General features: G+C 38.6%; 1 protein-coding gene, 1 long non-coding RNA gene and 2 other non-coding genes across 9 annotated transcripts in view; all 4 read left to right on the top strand.

The window, feature by feature from the left end:
* PHACTR4 (phosphatase and actin regulator 4) overlaps positions 1 to 13005 on the top strand; it is a 95041-nt gene extending 82036 nt beyond the window's left edge. For all 6 annotated transcript variants that reach the window (XM_010947958.3, XM_074377049.1, XM_045511377.2 and 3 more), the window contains 6 exons: positions 319 to 472; positions 4933 to 4988; positions 6145 to 6206; positions 7483 to 7620; positions 8217 to 8293; positions 10724 to 13005. In XM_010947958.3, coding sequence (XP_010946260.1) covers positions 319 to 472; positions 4933 to 4988; positions 6145 to 6206; positions 7483 to 7620; positions 8217 to 8293; positions 10724 to 10739 — 503 coding nt within the window. In that variant the 3' untranslated portion in view covers positions 10740 to 13005. The remainder of the gene's footprint in view (positions 1 to 318; positions 473 to 4932; positions 4989 to 6144; positions 6207 to 7482; positions 7621 to 8216; positions 8294 to 10723) is intronic.
* A 4371-nt stretch (positions 13006 to 17376) lies between these two features.
* On the top strand, positions 17377 to 19932 carry LOC105063419 (uncharacterized). Its single transcript, XR_834776.3, has 3 exons — positions 17377 to 17499; positions 18509 to 18542; positions 19434 to 19932. It is a non-coding gene; the product is annotated as an uncharacterized LOC105063419 (long non-coding RNA).
* On the top strand, positions 18196 to 18399 carry LOC123614856 (small nucleolar RNA SNORA73 family). The gene has a single exon (XR_006722326.1). It is a non-coding gene; the product is annotated as a small nucleolar RNA SNORA73 family (small nucleolar RNA).
* Positions 19156 to 19359, top strand: LOC123614855 (small nucleolar RNA SNORA73 family). The gene has a single exon (XR_006722325.1). It is a non-coding gene; the product is annotated as a small nucleolar RNA SNORA73 family (small nucleolar RNA).
* Positions 19933 to 25905: the final 5973 nt, after the last annotated feature.

Below are 25905 nucleotides of genomic sequence, written 5' to 3'. Positions count from 1 at the left end.
TATGTAGTGCAAGTGTCTCTATGTTTTAATTCAGAGGCTGTCCTGTGCTTAGATTATCCCTCCTCTGGCAAGTCTCACTCAGGACAAAACTGATAGAGAGAACTGCTAGAAGGGAGAAGATGCCTTTAGCTCAGCTGAGTCTATCTGCTGAAAAGATTTTTAGATGTCTCCAGCTTTACCCCCACCATTGTGTTAGGTGGATCACTGACGGCCAAGTAGAAAGCTGGGAGTTATGATACTGTTTGTTCAGATTCTTACCTAGCTCCAGGTGAGGTTGAGCCTTAAGCTTCTACATGTTTTTCTTTCCCTTGCACAAAGGTGCTCTGGCCAACAAAGTGAAGAGGAAGGATACACTGGCAATGAAGTTGAACCACAGACCCAGTGAACCAGAGGTGATCACGGATTCTTGGCCTCGAAAAAGCAAAGAGGAGTGGAATGAAATACGGCACCAGATTGGAAACACTCTGATCCGGTAGGTCTTTGTGTAGAATAGATTGATTTGATTTGATTATGCCAGTATGTGTGTTAGAGATCTACTTTGTGCTGGAATACTCATTTAGCCTTTTTTTAAATTTTAGAAATAGCGTAATTTTTAAAAATATGTATTGTACACAGTTGGGGTATCTTTTCTAAGAATTTGGAAATTAAGTAACTAGATGGCTCCTAGAACTTTAAGCCATGACGTAGACGTATCTCACAGCTTTACACCGTAAGACAGACATAAATATGTTTTTTTTTTTAAGTTTCTAGAGAATTCGGGTGGTTCCCAGGACAGCAAGGCTCCTCTGGCATTTATCCGGTTGCTCAGCCATGAGGTACCAGCCCAATTCAAGATCACACCCATATTTTCCATTGTATCTATTTCACATGTTCCATGTAACTGCCTCGTTTCAAAGTGTTAGTATATTTTTGAAGTCAGCTGGAACCAAAAGCATAGAGAAAGTGAATGCAAGCCAGCTTCCTGCATATAGAATACATGTAGAATCCAGGTACACAGACAGGTGTTTGCAACCTCAAATGTTTCTCTTGGTAGAGTGAGGAAAAGGAGGTGGAATTCTTGACATATTCCTTAAAAATAACTAACTAAGGATGTCTGCTAATTAAAATATATTCTCCTCTCTTGCCTCAGACACCTGGCTTTGCTGTTGGCCAAGATGACAATCTTTTTTTTTTTTTTTTTTTTTTTTGGAGATGACAATCTTAATGCAGAACTGTGGCCTTCTGAATGTCAGCAAGAGACCATCAAGATTAGGAATTAGTTAAGAATGGATTTTTTTTTTCTTCTAGTTTTATTGAGATATATTTGACATACAGCACTGTATAAGTTTAAGGTATAGAGCATAATGATCTGGCTTATATATACATCATGAAATGATTACCACAAAATATTTTTTCCTTGTGATGAGAACTCTTGGGATTTAGTCTCTTAACTTTCATATATAAGGTATATGTTAATTATATTAATTATGTTATTTATTACATCCCTACTGTTTATCTTTCACTGTAGATTTGTACCTTTTGACCACCTTCATCCAATTCACCCTCTCCTACCCCCTACCTCTGGTAACCACAAATCTGATCTCTTTTTCTATGAGTTAGTTTTTCGTTTGTTTGTGTTTTAAAGTATAATTGACCTACAACACTGTGCTGGTTCCTGGTACACGACATGGTGGTTTGATATTTGTGTACACTGCAAAATGACCACAACAATGAATCTAGTTATTGCCTGTCACCATACAAAGGTATTACATTATTATTGACAGTATCCCCCACGCTGAACATTTCATCCAAGATTGGGTATCTTTCATAATAGATTGCTTTCTGCTTTACTGCAAAGCTAGTTGTTCATCTCTGAGTGTTTTTTCCAAGTCATAATCTTTTTGGAAGAGCTTGTTGGACACTAGCAATGAACAGTCTGAAACTGAAATGTAAAAATATAAGAGATTACCATTTACAGTAGCATTAGATATCTTTAAAAATTTAAGGATAAACCTGACAGAAGATTGTGTAAGACCTGTACACTGAAAAGTATAAAATACCACTGAAGAAAGTAAAGAAGACCTAAATAAATGTAAAGAAATAACATATTCATGGATCAGAAGTCTCAGTATTATTAAGACATCAGTAGATTCAACAGAATTCCAATCAAAATACCCCTGAGTGGGCTTTAATTGACAAACTGATTCTGAAATTCTTATGGAAATACAAAGCAACTAGGGAAAAGAACAGGCTTGGAGGATTAACACTGTCTTATTTTAAGTCATATTATAAAGCTAAAGTAACCTAAACAGTATGATATTGATATAAACATAGACAAGTAGATCAATGGAACAGAAGCGAGAGCCAGAAATAGACCCACCCGTATATGTACAACTCACTTTTGAAAAAGATACAAGATAATTTTATTGAGAAAGGATGATCTTTTCAACAAGTGGTGCTGGCACAGAAATAACTTCAATTCATGCTGTGTATCATATGTAAAAATTAATTCAAAATGGATCATAGACTTAAATATAAGAGCTAAAACTTTAAAACTTTTAAAAGAGTATGGGTTAGACAAAGAATTCTTAGATACTATCTCAAAGCATGATTCTTAAGAGAAAAAATTGATAAATGGCTCTTCATCAAAATTAAAAAGTTTTGTTTTGTGAGAGACACTGTTAAGAGAATGTAAAAACAAGCCACAAACCGGGAGAAAATATTTTCAAACCATGTATCTGATAAAGGTCTTATATCTAGAGTATATGAAGAACTCTCCAAACTCAATAAGAAGACAGACAACCCACTTTTAATTTAAAAGGTGGGGGGAGCAGAAGATTTCAAAAGACACATCACCAGAGAAGATGTACAGATGGCAAATAAGCATATGGAAAGTTGCTCAACATCATCTGTCATTAGGGAAATGCAGATTAAAACCACAGTGAGATACCACTACAAGCCCATTACGATGACTAAAATTGCAGTTTAAAAGGCTGATAAAACTAAGAGCTGCTAAGGATGAGGAGCAGCTGGATTCTCATACACTGGTAGTAGAATGTAAAATAGTAGAACTACTTTGGAAAGCAATTTGTAAGTTCCTTTAAAGAAAATCAATGTATGATCCAGCCATTCCATTCATTGTTGTTTGTAATAGTCCCCCCTCCAAAAAAAAAATAGAAACAACCCAAATATCTATCAAAAGACAAATGGATGGACATAGTCATGTGATGGAACACTACAGAGCAGGAAACAGAAATGAACTATTATAATGCCACAACTTAGGTGGATCTCAACAATCATCCTGACTGAAAGAAGCTAGACAAATAAAGTATATACTATATGATTTTCTATAAGATTTTAGAAAATGAAAACTAATTTATAGTTACATAAAGCAGGTCAGTGTTTGCCTGGGGGCAAGAAGAAATTAAATTGAAATTGAATAAAGCAAATCAATGTTTGCCTGCAGGTAATGAGGTTGAGATTACAAAAGGAAATGAGATTTTTGTCAGGGAGGTTGTAGAGTTGTATCTCTGGTACCTGTGAATGTGTCTTTATTTAGAAGGAACATCTATGAAGATATAATCAATTTAAGATGAAGTCATACTGGTTTAGGGTAGGCTCTGATCCAGTGAGTGGTGTCCTCATGTGAAGAGGGAAATTTGGACACAGAGACACAAACACACACAGAGAGAGAATGCTGTGTGGCTAAGGAGGCAGGCTGGAGTGATGCATCTCCAAGCCAAAGAATGCCCAGGACTACCGGCAGCCACTAGAAGCTAGGAGAGAAGCTTGAAACAGATTCTTCCTCAGAGCCTTCAGAAGGAACCAACCTTGTCAACACCTTGATTTTGGACTTCTGGCCTCCAGAACTGTGAGACAGTAAATTTCTGTTATAAGCCATCCACTTTGTGGTGATTTGTTATAGCAGCCCCAGGAAATCAATACAAGGGTGATGGATATGTTCCTTTTCTTGATTGTGGTGATCGTTTTACAGGTACACACATATGTCAAACTATCAAATCATGAAGTTTATTGTATGTCACATCTTAAAGCTGTAGGGTTTGTTGTTTTCTGTTTTTGTGGGTTTTTTTGTTATGTGTGGTTTTGTTTGTTTGTTTTATGAACATTGAAGAAAGAAGGTCTTGTTCTGAGTGACTTTGAAATACATAAACCTGTAAACTGTATATAAAATGGGACTGGGAGTTTTCCATGCAACTAAAGAGTTACTAGCATGTAGTTCAAACACTGTCTGAGGATGCGTTAAAGCTAAGAAATGAAGAACTTTCTGATTGCAGAAATGACAAGTTGTCATTATTGAATAACATCTCATAACTGTGGATGCGATGAGAAGCTTCAGATATTTCAAAGAGGACAGAAATTAAAATCGTAGATTTACAGAATATCACTTCAAAAAAAGACAATCTTTAATTCCAGTGGTTCCTAAACTACTGGTTTAAAAATCAAGACAGGACATCAGAGTCATACGGGAAGCATTGTAAATATACATATGTATCATCTTAGTTCTCATCCTGGTTTCCTGAATCAGAATTTTTGTTAGTATCCTTGAGGATCTTTGTTAACAGATATGCTGAAGGAGGAAATCTGTTTGGGAGCCACCAATCCCGTTCAAATCTTTATTTTACACATGAGTACACTCAAGGTCTGACTGAGCTTTTTTGCGGTGATAGGGCTTGTTAAGTGTTAGAGCTAGAACTAGAATCCCAGCCTCCTGTTTGCATGTACAATTCCTTTTTACGTTGTAATTTCTGTATTAACACTTTCATTATGAAAATTGTTTCATAAACAATGAATCAGATAAAAAATGAAATATCAAAAGTTTGAATATGTATTGATTTCTTTCTAGAATAGGGGCTAATATAAACTAAGACCAAACAGATCTTTGTAAACAATATTAGGAGGTTTAATGTAGAAATAATCTTATCTCCCTTTTAGACGACTGAGTCAAAGACCAACACCAGAAGAACTAGAACAACGAAACATACTACAACGTGAGTCCAGCCATGGAAATGAAGTTGTATAGATTTTCTTTGTATATCTGACTTTAACATGCATAACAGAAAAGAGAAGCATTTTCTACAAGGGCTGAGGAGAGAATATTCTAGCCAAGGAAGGACTATTCATACTTTTTTCCCTGAAGAAACAAAGTTCTTCCAAGCTTCCTTTACAAGATATCATTATGTATTGTTTAGTGTACTGGGATACTCCAGAAAATTACGTTTTAATGTTCTCACCGTATCTTGAGCCTACCTTGGGCTTTTTGAGGGGGTTGTGCATTTGGAGTGGACCTTCCTGTTGCTAGTGGAGTCTAAGGGTTTGTGCCCAAAGCAAGTCCCAAGTGCAGCTTTTTCATCTCTTAAGACTTTCATACCTCTGAAGTCATAAAATATGTAATGTAATTAATTTGCTTTCTGTTTATATAGTCGACTTTCTGAAGTAGCATTCTAATCTAGTATAGATTTATTTCTATAGATTATAGAGTGAAATTTGTCCTTAAAAACCTCCACCTTAACATTGTAAATCAACTGTACTTCAATTAAAAGTTAATTAATTTTTTTTAGAACCCTCCACACTGAAGAGGATTAGGCTTCATAGAGTTATTTGTGGGCATACTCAGCTTGACCAGCCCATCCCCTGTTTTCTCATCACTGTTTGAATACGCACAGCTTAGTCACTAAGTACATTTTAAAGTATGGGAACCATTATAGACGTATGACATGAAACTTAGTATGATCTCCTTCCTCCATTGTTAATGGTTACTCTTGAGCAAAGATATGCAAGGTTTTTCTTAAAGGACACATAGTAAATATTTTCAGCTTTGCAGGCCAAAAAGCAAAAGGAAACTATTATGTAAGTACTTATCAAACCATTCAAAATGTAACCATTTAAAAATGTAAAGATCATTCTTAGCTATGGGCAGGAAAAATACAGGCAGCTGGCTTGATTTGGTACCATAGTTAGCTGACCCATGCTCTTAAGTATTTGACTATGCCAGTTGACAAGAAAATTATCTTGATTAGCCGTTCCCAAAGTTAGTATTTCATTCTGATGTGGAGCCTGTAAGAAATACTTGCCATGTAATTATTGAAAAGTTTGATATGCAAATTACCATTTTGAAGTAATAATCTTTGTTTCTGTCAACTGTAGCTAAAAATGAAGCTGATCGTCAGGCAGAAAAACGAGAGATTAAGCGTCGACTTACTAGAAAGGTACATTGCCCGTCTTGTATTTGACCTGTTTGGAAAGAAATGAATTTGACTTGAATTGCTATAGATTGATATGAAAATACAACACATGATGAAAATATAGAAAACAATATAACATTATAAGAACTTTTTTTTTCATTTTTACTGTTTAGAAAAACCTGCACAAGAAGGTGCTCAGTAAATACTTGGACAAGTTTTGACCTTTTATTTGGTAGACCAGGGGTTTTGTTGTAGATTCTTAACACCTCTTGAAGTATGAGACTGTAGCAGGAGGCTGTGGAGCATTCAGTTTTGCAAGGCAAACTGATTGTTTTCTAATCAGGGAAAGAACTAAACTTACCCTTAGTAACACCTGAAAAATATGAAAAAAACAAATAGGATTTTCTCATTGGTCCCAGATCAATTAGGGTAGAATCTTTTCTGTACCAGACTTGGGTAAATCCTTCAACTCTGGGATTAAACCCTTTTTCCTTTCCATCCCTCCATAATAGTAATTACTTCCTGTAGGTTTTTGGAGTTGGTCTGAGTTTCTCTAGATATTTCTTGAAATGTATAAGAATTCCCAGGAGAGCAAGGAATCTAGACATTTTCTTCCTGAATTTCTCCCACTGCTCCCCTTCCCCAGGACCAGAGGAATTATCCTTGATAGAGTGAGGGTGCCTAGAGGCCGTGTCTGGACTTAATGCCTTCAGGTCGAGCAAGTTACCTGATTGTTCAACCTTAAATCATAATTTGTTACAGAATCTGGTATCTTGGGCATTATCCATGTTGAAAGGAAATTCACCCTTAATATTACCCACACTAGATACTGCTTGCATATTAAATGTATTCACTTTACAATTATTAGATACGAACTTAAAGCCCTGACACTTCTGCTACCCAAAATGTGGTCCACAGACCAGAAGCATTGGCATCACCTGGGAGCCTGTAAGAGCTGCAGTCTCAGGCCCCACCCCAGATCTGCTTAATCAGATTCTACACTTTAACCAGATCCCCACATGGTTTGTATGCATATTAAAGTTTGAGAAGCACTGGTTATACTGGTTACACTGGTTTATAGCAGTGCTTCTCAATCTTGGCTGTGCATTATGGAGCTTAAGAAAAAAAAAACTGATACCCCAAGTCTCTGAAGATAGACCCAGGGGTCAGCCATGTTTAAAGGTCCCCAGGTGATTCCAATATGCAGTGAAAGGCAGAAGCACTGGATTAGAGGCAGTTTGAGAGCATGATTGATTCCTAACTCCTGGCATAGAGAACTAAGAGGCTCCGTTTCTTTCAGCTCAGTCAAAGGCCAACTGTGGCTGAACTACTTGCCAGGAAGATTCTGAGGTTTAATGAATATGTGGAGGTAACAGATGCCCACGATTATGATCGGAGAGCTGACAAACCTTGGACCAAACTGACCCCTGCTGACAAGGTATCTGTCATCTGTCTGTCTGTCTTTCTTTGAAGCATACAAGACTAACTAGAATGGGGAACCATAAACAGTTTCACTTCTGAGTCTAATCAAGATACAAAATACCAAGATGTACAAACCAAAACTTTATACTAATAACTTCACCACCACCACCTAAAATGAAAGAGAAAAAAATCCCTGCTGTATCAGAGTATAAAAATCTGGAAGGAAATATTTTTAACAGTCATTCTGTTTGGTTGGAGGGAGTTTGAATGGTATATTTTAGTAATTACCCATATTTCACTTTTATAACAGGAAAAGCTATTTTACATGCTGTGGAAACTATAAAAGCTATAATATTTCTTTTAAGCTCTTCAAGTGTTTTGATTTAACTGGAGATTTTCAGTTTATTATGAGATGAAGGGTGTCAGGGAAGGCAGTGTGCCTTGGGCTCAGAGCTTCACTCAATGTGTTGACCTGGCTTCTTGCCTCCCCCGGGCAACCTCCTGCGGGTTGCAGTCACTCACACAGTTAAGCACCATAGAGATTAGATGGCAAATCACACTGCTATGCTATAACAGACAGAAGATGCTGAAACATTTGTTTCTACTCTACAGGCTGCCATAAGAAAAGAATTAAATGAATTTAAAAGCTCAGAGATGGAAGTTCATGAAGAGAGCAAACATTTTACACGGTAAGACCCAAATACTCTGAGCTAAGTAGAGCTTAACCAAAAAGTAGACATACTAGGGGTATTCAGCGAGGAAGGACTCTAGTGATGTGAAAAGAACAGCACTTGCAGGGTTAACTGCAAGAAGACTACATTGAGGGAAAGGGATGAGAAAGAACTAAGAGCTCATGCCTATACTGACTGTGGCATTTTATGTATATTATCTTATTTAATCCTTGCAGCAAAGATGCCAGGTGTATTTAGATCCCCGTTTTATTGATAAAGAAACAAGCTCAAAAGGGTTAAATAACTTGCTTGACCTGCTAGGACATGGGGAAAGGAAGGAATGACTAAAAAGCCACTGGGTGCTCTCATCTCTGCACCTCACTGTCCGGGTTATGGATGAGGAAGTTGTTGCTGAGCTGGACAAGATCCTGCCCTCTCTGGTTTCAGTCTTTTCTAAGTTGATCTTACCAATTCAATTGTCAACTTTGTTTTAATTAACTGTCTTCATGAAACAAGCCAAGAAGCATTTTGGTTTGGAATTACTGTAGTGACTGAGGACCCAGCCCATACCTGAAGACTCAGCCAGCCACAAATGGAATCAGTGAAAGTGTCTAGATGACTCTCGGAACATTTATACAGAGAGGCTAAATGAAAGAAAATACAATGACAACTACAGTTTGCTCTAAAAAGAAGGAACAAACAAAGTTGGAAAGTAAGATATTATTAAATATTTTTCCATCACAGTACAGGCAAATGGTTATTTTAACTATAGAATTTGTTTGTACTGAGCTCTCAGATGTGTAGAGAAGCCAGATTCTTTGAACAGTAGTAACATAATTCGGAGCACTGAACTCAAATAAGAAACCATACTTGCTAGCAAGGAGATTGTAGTCTAATTTGGGAAAACCTGTGTACAATCAATATGATAAATGCCCCAGTCATTCTGAGTCCCAAATCTGCCAGGTTTAGCATCCCAAGTCCACCATGTCCTAGCTATGGCAGTGTTAGCTGTTTTTAGTGTTATTAGTAACATTTTATAGTAGTAAAGTACCATAGTCAGCAACAATAAAGGAAAGTCATAGAGAAGGTGACGTTTAGGCTGGATGTTAAAGTATGTAAAAGGATTCTTTTGGACAAGAAGGAGGGAAGGAACATGGTAAGCAGAAGGACCAGCTTTAACAAGACTTTGGGAGCAGAAAAATGCATGCTGTTTCTGACAGAAAATGGAGCTGGAGCAGAGGAGGGGTGAGGGCAGTGTGGTGAAGGTGAGACTAGCAAGATGGGTTACGGTCATGTTCTGAAGAGCATTGACTGTTATGCTAGGATATTGGAACCACTGGAGTTCTGTGTATCTGGGAACAAGCCCCGGTGGAACTATGGAAGGTGATTTGGAAGGATGAAGAGAACAGCAGCTAAGAAGCCAGTTAGGAAGCAACTAAAATAGTCATAGCATGCTGCTAGCTCAGAACAGGGAAGATAGATTTGAAAGACATTTCAAGTATAGAATCAACAGGATTTGGCAATCTGTTGATTCCAGGGATGAATTAAAGGAAGTAGTCAAAATGACTCTTAGATGTCTAACTTGTAATTTTTGAGGTCTATGAAGTCAGTAAGTGAATAGTTTAGGACATTTATTCAGTAAATATTTTTTCAGCACATAGTACTTGATAGATAATGGTGCAAGGTATTTGGGATATAGCAGAGAACGAGATAAAGTCCCTGTCCTCAAAGAGCTTTTATTCTAAAAGAGGAAGGCGGACAATAAACTGGAAAGTCAGTTATATATGTTGAGTTTGACAAGCCTGTGACACATTGCAGTGAAGCTGCCTGGAAGACAGTTGACTATTCAGCCTAGACTCCAGGGAGAAAAGGTATAAAGCTTCAAATTTGCAAGAAAAGATAGTAGTTCTTCAGGAGAAAAGTGTTTTGTATTTAAAGGGTGGATGGAGGAAAATGAACCAGGGAAGCATACTGAGGAAAAACAATTGAAAAGAGGGAAAACTAGGGAAAAGATAGTATTACAGAAGTCAAAAAAAAAAGAGTTTCAAGAAGGAAGAGGGTCAGGAGTATCAGATGCTACAGAAAGGGCAGGTAGAGTTAGAGTGGAGGAGAGGCAGTTTTTCAATATTAGAACATAACATTTCATTACTTTTAAGATAATACAGTTGACATGTGAACAGTGCAGGGGCTGAGGCACCCACAACCCTCAGCTGAAAATTCATGTATAATTCATAGCTGACCCTCCATATATGCGGTTCCTCTGTACCCGTGGTTCCATTTCCTACGCATCCTATTCAGTCATGTAGCTCTGTGGTATTTACTATTGGAAAAAAATCTGAGTAGAAGTAGACTCACACAGTTCTAGCCCTTGTTGTTTAAGGGTCAACTGTTACAGCAAAGCAGTCTGCAGTATTTGGTGACTCGGCTCTTTGTGATCATCTGTTTTAGCTACCACCGTCCATGAAGCTGAAGTTTGAGAGAGGATCTAAACAACCCCCCAGAACAGGACTGCTTTGCTGCTTCAGTCTCCAGAGCGACGTGGAGGGAACTTCAGCACTTCTCAGCACAGCCAGAGCTGAGTCCTCCGGGATACAGTTCTGGGGTGAACAGCACTTCTATGAATGTAGCATTTCACTGGAATGGATTCTAATGTGTGCCGTAGTCAAAACTGAACACTTTGTCAGTGCTTTTGAACTGCAGCATACTTGAGGGGTCTTCCCTCACCAGCCACCAATGTTCTGGCTCACTTGCAGGTTCCAAGTTTAATTGGCTGCACCTCTGCCTCACCCCAAGATGACTGCCTGTGCTGAGGCACAGTTTGCACTGTTAGCCTAACCTGCCCTGTCCTGGTTTGAGACCCACCTATGTGGACACTAAATTCCAGCCATCAAATCTAACTGGTAGTAGGGAAAACCTTCTGGAAAAGGGGCCCCCACCTCCAGGGGAAGCCTTCACACCACACTGGTGTGTCAGTTGAAAGTATTGTATTATACCTCCCGTAACACAGCATTCAGTCCTCCCCCAGCAGCCCAGCCCGAGAGCAGCTCAGGACCTGGTGTGTTCTTCCCTTGGGCAGAAGTCATTCTGATTTTTTTTTTAAGGTATCTTGAAGGAATGATGGGAACTTATGTTTTTCCTATCAGGCAATCTGGACTGTAACCAGATTCCAAGTTGGAAAAATAAGAAAGCATGTATGTTTTCTATATATAAAAACAAAACCAAGAAAGGCCTTTATGTTAAAGCCAACTTGGCAGAGAACTGACTCATGGCTTAAATTTTATAGGCTGTTGTACTTTGTTGTACCAAATGATACCCTAAATCATTCTAACCAAGAGATGCATTCTCTCCATAAAGCAGAGTTGTTGCAACCCTGTAGGAGCATTTGTGTGCTGTCAGCCCCCACACTTCCAGCCAGAATCACCCCAGGGGTCTTTGGAGACGCAAGGAGGGGCAAGATCATGACCCACTGCCCCTGTCTGTCCCTCAGTGCTATGTGCTCGCCTCCTGTGCTCTCCCTCCTGACTCCAGCCCTCGTCTTCCTGCTGATCCTCTCTGGCAGCTTCCACCTCGCTCACCCCTCCTCTTCCAAGCTGTAGCCAGTGTAGTTGGTGCCTGGGCATTGGCTCAGCTCCCACTCCTTTTTGTATTTGTAATATATATTAATATGATTTCCTAAAACAGAAGATTCAGTTACTTTCTTTGAATTTTTATTGAAAACCATACAGCCTTACTATTTCCCTCTAATTCCTATCTACACTAAGTGGAAGGAAAAAAATAGTTTCTATTTAACTGATGAATGTGGCTTTTTCCCTTGAATGTTCAGAAAATTGTGGCTATTTTTTAGATTTCTTCTGACTCCTTCTGCAGTCCCTGTTCTGACGAGATCGGGTGTATTCAGGGTGGTATGGCCGTAGACTGCAGTCCCTATTCTGTGTGTGATCTTTCAGTAGATTTTTTTTCTCTTTTTCTCCTTTCATGTCCATGTAAGATTTGCTGACTAATCAGAATATCAGGTCAAAACAAAAAAGCTAAAGTGACCTTAAAAGGTAATATCTTCTCTTCGTATGGGGAACAGGGAGGTATTTGGATTTCTCAGTAACATCAGATGCTTCATGGCTATGGAGATACACTGGGCCCACATCTCCTTGAAGCTCATTAACATTTGGTGTGACTGAGGAAAGATAAGTGACAATTACAAATTGTTAGAGGTCTGTATATAAGGTGGCCACACATTAACTGCTAACTTGACTTCTAACCTTTCTGTCTTGTTGGTTTGGAGACTACTTGGCTTATGCGAGCATTCTCTGTGCCTTCAGACATTTGACATTTTTCAAGCTCTTCTTTCACTGCCTTTCTTTCCCTTAATGTGCCAAGCTTGAAACAGGATTTGATCTCCTGAGCTACTTGTCTGTTTTCTATGTGCCACCAAGGAATCTAGTTCATTATCATCTCATTCATGTTCTTTTGAAACAGGATACTTTGGGGGGGGTCAAGTCTTTTCAGGTGTTTTTATATAAATATATATAAAGTGGGTTTTTTATGTTCTCTTTCCATGTAAGTAACAATTCACAATCACAATGTAAAGAAGAAATAAAAGCCTGATGTATTGTACTTCAAAATGCTTCCCTGATGTACAGAATCTCCTTGTAAAATAAATAATTGCATTGTATATCAGTCTTCCTATCAATATTAATTATTAATGTATTTTAGAATTAAAAAAACAAACTATACTGTTCTGGTGTGAAATACTTATTTTTTATCTTCTACCTTATTCCAAAAGATTTAAGGTAGCTTAATAATGATCACTAAAATATTGCTAGACACCCTAATGAGAAGTAGATGAGAAAGAAAAAATTATGGTAAGAACATTAAATGTAGTCAGAGACAAAGATCTGTCTATCTGTGCACACATGAGGAAAAAGAATAAGCTGCAGAGAGGAAGCCAACTGTGACCCCCACACTATGTAGCAGATACAGCCCTAGGTCTTCCTATTCCCACCTAGTCTGGGAGGTAAGTGAAAATTTTACCAATTAAAGAACTTGAGAGGTAAAGTGACTTCCCCAAAATCAAAGCAAATTATGCACTCACTCTTCATATATTCAAGGACAAGCAACTGCATCCCAATCAGTTGTCTCTATAAGGACTTACTGCATATGGACCACATTATTAGACCTCAGGCTGACATCACAATAGGACAGTCTGTAGCTCATGTACTCCTCACTGGCAAGCAACCCAGTTTCAATCCGGGCAGCCCCACCAATGACTCACTTTCTACTTGTCACTTCAGAGACTGACTTCATTAGGATACCACCCTTTACCAAAGGTTAAGAGAAACCATGAGTCAGAACTGCTTCTGTCATTGGGCTCCACCTGCTCCCATATTTTCCTCCTCCTAGCCTTCCAAAAGAGTCCTCAAACTTCCTTGACCCTTTTGAGGTGACGCATTGTCTCCAGAAGGGTGTTTTGAAGATGCATATTGCCTAGTGTTTGTTGAAACTGAATGAATTTAGGGTCCTTATGAATTTCGATTACCGTACCCCAGGAGAAGGAGGACTGCAATTGCAGAGGGAGAGGTTGGAAAACAACTATCAGAAAGGGCAAGTCCAGTGGATATTGAATGGAAGGGGATGGGATAGGAAGTGTTCTTATAAAAGATGAGGATGTACAAGAAAAGCCAAGCCCTGAAGCCAAAACAGCCTAAACCAGTTTCAATTCCAGCTCAAGGAGGCATGAAGGGAAAATCAGGAAACAACAAGCAACGTGGACCACTTGCTCCATCTATCTCCTTTGTCTAAAGGGTACCATTAATTTCTTCCCCCAAGGATTTTTGCCTCCTTCATAAAAGCATAGAGGCCATATGACAGGAACAAACACTCTCAATTTCCCTGCATCTGATACTGGTGTACACACACACCATTCTTTCATTCATTCATTGCCTTGATCAGTGTTTATCTCCTTCCTGTCCAACAAGAAAAACAATCTTCCCTGTTGCTCTATCTCCTGCTTTTCCTACACTCCGTACAGGTAATCTCTTCTAACACTGAACAACTTAAATTCCTGTACAGTCAAAGCAGCTGAGCTTAATGAGTGATAGATGGAGGAAAAAGAAGTAGGCTTCTTGATACCATTTTAGGACCTCTGGTCTGTACACACTGTTTTCCATTCCTAAAGCCATGTTCACTCAACTCATTAAAATCTAAACTAAATCCATAATAAAATGGCTTTCCCCGAGGTCACCAGTGACTCCTCAGTTAACTGCCACATCCAAAGCCTGTTTTCAGCTCAGTATATCTGACTACCCTGCAGTATGTGATACTGTGGGCCATGTCCCAGTCCTCAAAACTTCTTCCTTGGCTTCTCAGATACCTCATACTCTCTTCTGGTTCTCCTCTGATCTTGCTTCCTCTGTCCTGCTGGCTTCTTCCCTGACCACCATTTAAATGTTGGGTTTTCATGTCCTCTCATCACTCTCCCTGCTCTCCCAAGGTGACTTCAATTACCACTTATTCCAACAACTTGTTTGTTTGGGTGGGGGGTGGTAATTAGGTTTTTACTTATTTATTTATTTCTAGAGGAGTTACTGGGGATTGAACCCAGGACCCTTTGTGCATGCTAAGCATGTGCTATACCACTGAGCTATACCCTCCCTCCCTGCAACAATTTCTAAATCTTTATCTACAATTTGGATTTCTTGCTGGAATCCAACCCTCTATCCAATTACTGTTTAGACATATATACACCCAAAAGCTCCCCAGGCAACTTATACCTTCCACGTGGACCTTATTCTCGACCTGTACAGCCTACTTTCTCAATTATCAGAATTAGAGACCACCATATATGTTCAGCCTCCCAAGTCTGAAATTTTAGTATTATATGCAAGTTCCTCTCTTACCTCAAAAGCCCAGTGGGACAATAAGTTCCATGCATTCTCTACCTCAGAAATGTCTTCTGATTCTTTTATCTCCCCTTGCCTTGTTTACCATGCAACTTCAAAGCCAGCGTACTTTAATGGGACTTTATAACTTCTGTCTCTCCAATCTATCCTCCAGTATTGCCACTAGAGTTACCGTTCTAAAATGTAGACTGTCATAGCAATTCTTTTTTTTCTTTTTCAGTTTTATTAAGTAGAATTATTACAATTTGCACATATACTTCATATTGCATGTAAATACATGTATACAATCTACTGCACATTTTAGTTTTACATGTCTGTACTGATCATTGTTTCTAAGAATAGATTAGAGCTTAAGCTTTTTAAACTTACATAGTTTTCAAAGGAATAAAGCCAACCACAAAATAAGAATCAACAGAAGGCAGTAATCCAATCATAAAGGACAGTCAAATGTGCTTACCTATATTCAAAAAATCAATCATCTTAGTTATAAACAGTAAGTAGTTCATTTGTGTCCTTTTTTTTAGATTCTGCAAATAAGTGATATCATATGGCATTTTTCTTTCTCTTTCCGGCCCAGTTCACTTAGAATGTCAATCTTCAGGTTCACCCATGTTGCTACAAATGGCATTATTTTATTCTTTTTTATGCTAAGCACACACTCTACCACTGAGCTATACCCTCCTGCCTGAAAAATAACTATTTTCCAAAAATAATTAGTGAGAAGAGTGGCCTTGTTTTACTTTTTTTTTTTTTTTTTTTTTTTGCAAATCACTTTAATGTCTGGTTTCATAGAAGACAACTCAGTTCTCATATCTACTTTTGGATTCAGTCTGTTACTATAAGCTGTTTTGGTTTAAATAAATGAAGAAAATCCAGTCCCACAGAGATATATAGTTGGTAAAGATGTTAGCCATTCTTTCAAGTAAAATGATATTCCATGAAAAAAATGTGGCTTTTTCAGCACACAACTCAAACAATGGTATACGTGCTTTTCCTGGAGATAAGCACTGTACCTTTGCATGCAGCCTAAGTGCTTTATGTGTACTTCTTACTTTGTCACAAAATATTAAAGAGATGGATACGCAAAAGGCAAGAATTAGTAACATTAATGATTTTTACTTCTTCATGAAGGACAATTCTTCGGTGAAACTGACTTTTTTTTTTTAATTGTAAATTTGTGTTGATCAAGAAGACAATGACAACAGGGCCTTGAAACATACTAAGGCAACAGCAGTTCACAGCACGATTTCATTTTATAACATCAGTGCAGAGTCAATACAGTGAAAAAGTCAGAAAACATCTAAGTATTATTATGAAATACTTTTGACCTCATAGCCCCCCAAAAAGTCTCAGGGACCCCAGAATCTGCCAACTACACTTTTTGAGAACTACTGCTGGACCTGTTTCACATCTAAATCTTAATAATACCAATGTCTTAGAATTGCTGTGATGCTAAAGTATGTAAAATACCCAGCACAAAATGTTACGGGAGAAACACCAAAAATGTTTCTATTCGTTATAGCCGAGTTGTGATGGCTGTCAATTTATCTAACACTTGTTCGAAATTCTATCCCAATTTCAACATTTCACATGTAATATTTACCTTCAGGGTTTTAATTTTTTTCTATTAATTTTTAAAACTTTTTGAGGAGGTAATTAGGTTTATTTACTTATTTTCTTACTGGAGGTACTGGGAATAGAACCCAAGACCACAGAGCTATACCCTCCCCTATCTTCAGGATTTTTTACTTGCCTTCTTTAAATTAGGTGTTTGTAAGTGTTAAACTCAGCATAAAATTCACCAGTGTAACCATTTTTAAGTGTACACTTCAGCACTTCCGTCTGACTTACCAACGCATTTATCAAATGTTTATTTCACACGTGACAGGGCAGATTCAACCCCTTTTGAGGTTGCATATCTCTTTTTCTATTCTGTATATTTATTACTCCAAAGGGTTTTTGGCGACTTTATTTAATGCTATATTCTCCAGATTGGTGAAGTGACCGTAGAGACATAAATATAAAATACAGCACACAACTACCCTCTTAAATACTTTAAAAAACGGAGTTTCTGTAACTCGCGCTCTCCCGCAAGATCCCGCGCGAAGTCTCTAGTATCGCGAGTTGCCTCTGAGCCAGGTAGGGGTGGGGCTTAACTTGCAGGAGATTCCCAGCACCCTTAGCGAATCTGATTCCCTAATTGCGCATGACGCAGTGCAGGCGCAATAGACGTTCCTTGACTTCCGCGTATAGAAGGTATAAATATCGATGCCTCCGGTTTCTCCGGCCTTTTCGGGAAAGACTGCTGCGCCTGCTGTGGCGTGTTTGGTAAGTTTTCCTAACCGCCTGCTTCGTTAACTCTAGGTCTTCTACCCCGGGTACCCCAACCAGCTTTTTCCGTGGGAATCTACTGTTTAGAATGATTCCGAATCTTTTGAGTCCGTGGTAACTACACTTACTCGCAAAATGAGGCAGGGTCGGGTGTGGGCCGGGGAGGCCTCATGGGCCGTGAGTCTCGGTAACCAAGGCGCGCTAGTGCCGAAACTCCCCGGCTTGCAGGGTTGGCATCCTGCGCAGCGTTCGTCTTTTACTGTTTATTGCGGCATGTATAATGCTGCTCCTAGGAGGCGCGATGGCACTTTAAGTGGAGTTGCATGCAGGGTATTTTGTTTCTGGTTTTGTTTAAAGGTTTTTGTGGTTTAGAAACGGATGCTTTAGTTATGCGAGTTGTTTTATCTTTTGAGGTGGTTTTCCTATTCCAGATGATAGGATTAAAGATAGAAGCTTTAATTGCTGTAACGACTGTACACTCGCTATTTCTTTGGCAGGAAGTTCATCGCCTGTTGGGGTTTCTAGATGTTTTCTTTGGAGACCTAGCTGAAAATTCAGATTACTAATGTGTGTCTGATTATCGGTCTTGGACTGGGATTTTTTTGTTGACACTCCAGGTGTTTTGGGTCTACTCCCTTATAGATATCTCTCCGAAGCAGCTATCAACTGGGTGAAGTTTCTCAAGTATAGTGACCAACGTGGATACCCCGGGAGGTCACTCTCCCCGGGCTCTGTCCAGGTGGCGTAGGGGAGCATAGGGCTCTGCCCCGTGATGTACAGTCCCTTTCCACAACGTTGGAGATGAAGCCGGGCCTTGAGTCAGCGCCTGCATATTCCTACAGCTTCTCAGAGTCCTGTGGACAGTGACTGGGGAGACAAACCATGCAGGAAACAGCTCTGTAGAGCAACCTATCTGGATCTGGGTTGAACTGAAATACAGGAAAAATTTGCTTTACTCAGTTTTACTGTAGTCGTAGATTAAGCTCTTACCTGCCTTCTTTTACAGTGTTCATTCGGGATTCGGGATAGCTTGATTTGGGGTAAGTAAATCTACACATTGCTTTTGGCTTGTCAGCGTTTGCCTGTCGGTGTTTTGTATAAGAGGTTTGATCTTTCTGAACTGGGTTCCTTTCATGAAGATGCTACTGATGTATAATGCATCCAAAGACTACTACATTTTTGTGAGCATATTTACAATTTCTTAGATGTCTGGTTATATTCTGAAAGATGGCTTTTTAATTTTGTTCCTGTATCGTAAAACTGATTCTCACATTTTTAATTGTGATGGAGAGAAATTTGTATTTTGAAAATGGAATGATTTTGACTGTTTTGGTGGCTTAACGAAAGTCAAAAGCTGTCACATGAGCCATACATTGTATGTACCACCTCCCCCACGGTCTATCCAAGGGAGCTAAGGGTTTGATCTCTTGTTTAAAACCTTCCCACAATGGGAGTGAAGTTGGGCTTGTGCACCAGCCTACTTCTGTGATGAGTGACAGTAATTAAAATACATGAAGCACAAAATAGTAGCAGTGACTTTAGAATTTATTTTAAAAGTTGCTGATCATGGTGAGCTTCCTTTCTCAAATCTGTGTAGGGTATGAGGAAAAGTGAAATCTCTTGAAAATAGGGGTAATGGTGTTAAAACACATTCCAACGTGGATACCCCGGGAGGTCACTCTCCCCGGGCTCTGTCCAGGTGGCGTAGGGGAGCATAGGGCTCTGCCCCGTGATGTACAGTCCCTTTCCACAACGTTGGAGATGAAGCCGGGCCTTGAGTCTGCACCTGCATATTCCTACAGCTTCTCAGAGTCCTGTGGACAATGACTGGGGAGACAAACCATGCAGGAAACATCTAGTATGCCAGAATTTACAGTTGAAGTTAAGATAGTAAATATGAGTCTAATTCTTTCTTTGTCTTTTTTATTCAGGAGAGAAGAGGAGCCTCGCTAATTTTGGCAGTTAACGCTAATGCTTTGGGGTCCTTTATTTGGCAGGGAGAGTTGGTAAAGTGAGTAATACACTATTTTTGGAAGATAAAGCCTGGACGGCCTGAAAATGTTTGGGCACAGTGTTTACCCTAGAACTGCACCTTAAAACCCAGCAGAGTAGTAGGTGGTTCTGTTGCCCAGGGGCCCACTGAAATTTTTAAGGATTTCCAAATGATACTGGTGTGTGGGCAGGTCTGTTAAAACAGTATAGTCTTGACCTAGGAGGCCCAGAGACCTTTCCACGTTTCCTATGAATTGGAACCTTGTCATGATAACACTAATATACTACTTAGCCTTTTTTTTTTTTTTTTTACCATTCTGAAGTGGTATTTTCTAACAGTGAGTGAAAAGCAGATGCCCATGAGAACCTAAATGTCCTATTAAAAGAAATCCATGTCAGTTTCTAATGTACTCATAAATAAAGATGATAGTATACATACTTGTGTGGTTCCTTTTTTTATGTGCAAATGTGACTGCTGAATGAGTATTATGTGAATGGAACTGCTTGTTAAAGCAGTTAATGCCTGGTTAGTTCCACAATAAAAGGCCCTGAGCTCTTGTCTGAGATTGACACTTTACCATCACTTGGGAAAATGCTTTTTGGTTAGGGCCCAGATAAAAGCTCCTTGGGTAAGCCCTGTTTTCATTTCTGTTGGATGATAATTCAAAGGTGGATATGCTTAAGGTACCTGTCTAATGATTTAAGGTGTGGTATTCCGGACTTCATGCAGTAGGCCACTGATACGGGAAATCTGCTGGTCAGACCTAACCTTGCTGGCAAATTGACATTGGCAACTACAAGATTTTGTATAAATGTTACCACTTGTTAGGTTAAGCCTCTGCTGCCTGTGTCCAAGGGGTGTGGTTGAGTCACAATAGAACTTTTTGTCAAGCCCTTGTACAGGCTGCCAGCCTTGGGGAAATCAAGGCCCTGAAGGATGGGGACTAGCGGGGAACCATCTAGAAGGTAAGAGTTTAAATCTCTGATGTGGCTAAGTGAATTTCACAAGGTGGGGAGGTAGAATAGGCATTTAGAAGCCATTGGGGTCACCCTTAGGGGAAGATTCGGGGGCTTGGTTTTGGTGGTCACGTGGGATGTCCAGATGGACTGCAAAGTGCTCAAAGCCAAGAGTTTATGTGGGAATAGGAGTACTTGTGTCTGTGATTATTGGACAAAAACCTGGGAGAACTTGTTGGATTGTTACAAGTACCACTGTGTCTCGGGAGTTATTTCCCAAAACAAGTAGTGACGTGTGCCAGGTTCTTCAAAACATTTGGCATATATTACTCTGCTCTCTGAGGTGGATATTGGTCTGTTTTGATGGGAAAACCCAGAAAGAAAGGCTACATAATTGCCCAGATCTACAACTAGGAAGATGGGCCTCTGCATAAATTGATGGGACACTTCCTTGGGGGTGGACACGTACAAAGCAGGGTCCTGTTTATCTTCGCGTCCCCAGGATTATCCCTGTGTCTAGCTCACCTGGTATCATTACCACATAAACACTGTCTTTGGAGAGTAGATGCAAAAAGCCTGAATAGTGTTTTTAGAACAAATTCTCAGGGTAGGGCTGGGTGGTAGGTGAAAAACAGTATCTCCTGATATGGAAGTATACCTGAAGGAAAGCTGTCAGCATGTATTCTATGTCCCACCCTTTCAGCTAAACTTCAGATTGCACCATATCTACCTGTAGACTTTACAAACCTGCTCTCCTGGCTTTTTTCTGTATGTATGCCTGTAGTCAAGTCAGTTGACCAAGCGTGACAGTCTGATGCCAACACTTGCAGTCCCTGTGGTCTTGGGCAAGCTACTTAACCTCTGCCTCAGTTTCCTCACGCATTGAATGGGGATAAAAGTACCTACCTCTTGGAGTTCTAATGAGAATTAGTTAATACTTGTAAAAAGCTGCTTACAGTCTCATAATACGATGAGCTTGTGAGAAAATTCTCTTAAAAACAGACAAGGAATATAGTATCCAGTAAATTTATTCAATAAAGTCCACCACCATAGATAAATGATCCACTAAACCAGGCTTATCTCACTCAGAACCCTACCTATCCAGGGGAGTTAAAAAGAGGGTGATTCAGGGAGCTTAGTATCGCCAAGATCATCTAACTAGTAAGTAGCAGAACTAGAATTTAAACCTAACTCCAAGACCACGTACTAGCTTTGAGCAAGGCAGTGTGGTAAGATATGTACATTATCTCATCTAATACTCCTTGCACCTCTGCGAAGTGGGTAGTCTGCCCTGCCCATTTTTGCAGATGAAACAAGTTGAAGGCATTGAACTTGCTTAAGTTACACAGCCAGTAAGTGGCATTCATCTGTGCAATTGACTACAGAACCTATACTCAACGCTACATCATACCATGCCTTGAGAAATAGCTATTCCTGGTTTAAAGCACTGAACTCTTGTAATTCAGCTAATTAGCAATACCCACTGCACCATAAAAACTCGGTTTCAGTTGTAATGAATTATATATCTGCTATGTGCCTAGCTTGACTTGACTTGAAAATACTAAAATGGACATGAGTACAGTTTCCTGGGGAGCGACAGCCCTTCCCTGGTTGTTCCTCTGTCTTTCACTGCTTTCTGTCTTTGTGCATGTCTTTCCCTCAGAAGGATGGAACCGATGTCTTTATGATAGTATCTGACACTTGATGAGGATTTGCCATGTGTTAGATATTCTTTCATCCTTACCAACAATCATATGCAGTGCAGAGACTTTTATTACAACTATGTTATAGAAAAGACAATCAAGGTTAGATTATTTGCCCAAGGTCACAGAATAGGACTTAAAGGTCTGCATCTTAAGAGCCTGTACTCAACCACCATCCTCCCCTCCCCTCCCCCTAAGCATCCAGAATGGCCTCTCAAAGGCAGGGTGGGTACCTTGAACATTCCATCATGATCATGATATTAGAATTCTGAAGTGATTATTTTCCAGGTAATGTCCATCTAACCTACTAGTTGGGGGATCCTCAACGAATGGGACCATAGATGTGTGCTCAGTACCTAGTACTGTGCCTGGTACATAGCAAACACTGGTTGATGACTTCATTATTTTTCTGTGTTCTGTTTCATTGATTTCTCTTTAGATCTTTAGTATTTCCTTTCTTCTGTTTACGCTGAGTTTAGTTTGCTCTTTTCCTAGTTTACTAAGATAGAACCTGAGGTCATTGATTTGAGACCTTTCTTTTTTTTTCCCCATAGTCTAGGCATTTAGTGCTATGAGTTTCCCCCAAATACTGCTTTAACAATATTCCACAAGTTCTGCTATGTTATTTTTTTTATTTTAATTCAGTTCAAAACACTTTCAAATTCCTAACAACAAGGTTCTAATGCATAGCACAGGGAACTACATTCAATATCTTAAAAAAACCTATAATGAAAAAGAATATATATATGCATAACTAAATCACTATGCTATATACCAGAAACTAACAACATTATAAATCAACTGTGCTTCAATTAAAAATAAACCAAAAACAAAACCAAAATACTTTCAAATTCCCTTTTGATTTCTTCTTTGATCTGTGGGCTACTTAAAAGTGTGTTAGTTTTTAAGCATTTGGGAGTTTTCCAAAGATCTTTCTGCTATTGGTTTCTACTTTCATTCCATTGTGGCCTCAGTCCATATGCTTGAATCCTCTTAAGTTTACTGAGACTTGTTCTACCCAGAATCTGGCCTATCTTGGTAAATATTTCATGTGCACGTGAAAGGAATGAGTATGTTACTGATGTTTGAAAATGAAATCAAGTTAGAGTGTGAAGAAATGTGAGGGGTTCTATAAATGTCAATCAGCTTAAATTGATTGAAAGTGTTGTTCAAGTCTACTCTATCCTTGCTGGTTTTCTCCCTACCTGTCCTGTCAGTAATACTGAGAGTGGGATATTGGAATCTCCAGCTGTAGTTGTAGATAGAAGTTCTGTTTCTTCCAGAAGTTCTATCAGTTTTTTTGCTTCATGTATTTTGAAGCTCTGTAATTAGTTGCATATGTTTAGGATTGTGCATTTTAATTAATTGACTTCTTTAGCATGAACTTACCTTCTTTGTCTCAACAATATTCTTTGCTCTGAAATCTACCTTGCCATTCATATAGCTGCTCTGGCTTTATTTTGACTAGTGTCATCAGAGTATGTCTTTTTCTATCTTTTTATGTTTAACCTATTTGTATAAGGTTGATCCTTGTACAACATGGGGGTGCTGTTGAAAATCCAGAGATAACTTCACAGTCAGCCCTCTATCTGCAGTTCTGCATCCATGGGTTCAACCAGCCTCAGATCGTGTAGTACTGAAGTACGTACATATCTATTGAAAACAATCTGAGTATAAGTGAACTTGCACAGTTCAAACCTGTGTTGTTCAGGGGGAGGGTACAGCTCAAGTGGTAGAGCACATGCTTAGCATACACAAGGTCCTGGGATCAATCCCCAGTACCTCCTCCGCAATTAAATAAACCTAATTACCTCCCCCCACCAAAAAATAAAGTAAAATAAAATAATTTTTTCAAAAAACCTGTGTTGTTCAAGTGTCAACTGTACTTACATTTAACATGTATTTCTTGTAAGCAGTGTGTACTTGGGTCTTGCTTTTTCTGTATATTATGACAATCTCTGCCTTTCAATTGAAGTGTTTAAAACACATTTATTTTTATATGATTGAGTCTTATCTTGGTATTTGTTTTCTATTTTTGTTTCAACTGCTCTTTGTTCCTTTTGTACTCTTTTTCTGCCTTTTTTTTTTAATTCAGTATCTTTTCCTGATTCCATCTTATCTTTGTTGGCTTTTAGCCATAACTATTTTGTTATTTTTGGTTTGGTGGTCATTTTGGGGATTCACATATACATCTTTTTTTTTTTTTCATTTAAAAAAAATTTTTAATTGACGTATAGTTGATTTACAATGTTAGTTTCAGGTGTACAGCAAAGTGATTCAGTTATTATTTTTTAATATATTTTTATTGGAGTATAGTCAGTTTACGATGTGTCAATTTCTGGTGTACAGAGCAGTACTTCAGTCATATAGGAACATACATATATTCATTTTCATATTCTTTTTAACCATAAGTTACTATAAGATATTGAATATAGTTCCCTATGCCATACAGTATAAACTTGTTTATCTCATCGTATACACCTTTAACTATCAGAGTCTAAGTTCAATTGATGATATACTACTTCACTTAATATAATAATCTTATATTTCTCACCCCATAGTCTTTGTTATTGTTGTCATGTATTTTACTTTTTATATATGTTATAAAATCCACAATACCTTAGTATTTTTGTTTAAACTGGCAATTATCTTTTTTAAAGTTTTGTAAAAAGAAAAAATCTTACCTAATTACCTCTGCCCCCAAAAAAGAAAAAATCTTATATATTTACCCACGTGGTTACATTTCCAATGCTCTTCACTCCTTCCTATAGATCCAGATTCTCACCTGCTATCACTTTGCTATCACTTTCCTTCCATACAAAAGTATTCCTTTAACATTTCTTTTATGATGGGTCTGCTGGTGATGAATTCTTTCAGCTTTTGCATGTCTGAAAATGCTTTAATTTCCCCTTCATTTGTGAACAGTTTTTCCTTGATATACTTTTCTAGATACAATTTTACTGGAGCACATTAGAGATGTTGCTCCGTTCTTGTTGGCATTGTATCTTTGTCTTTGTTCTTCTGTACATAAGATGTTGCATTGTATCCTTATCTTGTTCCTCTGTACGTAACGTCTTTCTTCTGATTGCTTTTAAGATTCTCTATCGTTGGTTTTGAGCAATTTGATTTTGATGTACCTTGTTTCTTATGCTCGGAGTTCCTTGAGCTTCTTAGATTTTGTATGGGTCAGGGTTCTCTAGAGAAACAGAACTAGTAGGATGTATGTGTGTAGATAGAGATTTATTTTAAGGAATTGGCTCATGTGGTGGTGGGGACTGGAAAGCCTAAAATATGTAGGGCCAGACAGCAGACTGGAAATTCCAGTAAGAGCTGATGTTGCAGTCTTGAATCCAGAGGCAGTCTTGGCAGAATTCCTTCTCTTAAAGCCTTCAACTGATTGGATGAGGCCCACTCATATTATAAAGGGTCATATGCTTTCCTCAAAGTCTACTGATTTAAAAGTTAGTATATCTAAAAAATGACTCACAGCAACATCTAGACTGGTGATTGACCAAACAACAGGGCAGTATAGTCTAGCCAAATTGATGCATAAAATTAATCACAGATCCATAGGTTTATAGTCTGAATATTTTGACCATTCTTTCTTTTTTTTTTTTTTTTTTTTTTGACCATTATTTCTTTAAATATTTTCTATCTCCAGTTCCTCCTTGTTTTGGGATCTCCAATTACCTGTAGAGTAGGCTACTTATTAAAGTTATTTCATAGCTCACTAATGCTATTTTCACATAAA

This window comes from Camelus bactrianus, chromosome 13 (genome assembly GCF_048773025.1).
Source record: "Camelus bactrianus isolate YW-2024 breed Bactrian camel chromosome 13, ASM4877302v1, whole genome shotgun sequence".
In the NCBI taxonomy this organism is placed as follows: domain Eukaryota; kingdom Metazoa; phylum Chordata; class Mammalia; order Artiodactyla; family Camelidae; genus Camelus; species Camelus bactrianus.
The sequence above is the reverse complement of the archived record's forward strand: the minus strand, read 5'-3'. Positions and strand labels throughout refer to the sequence as shown.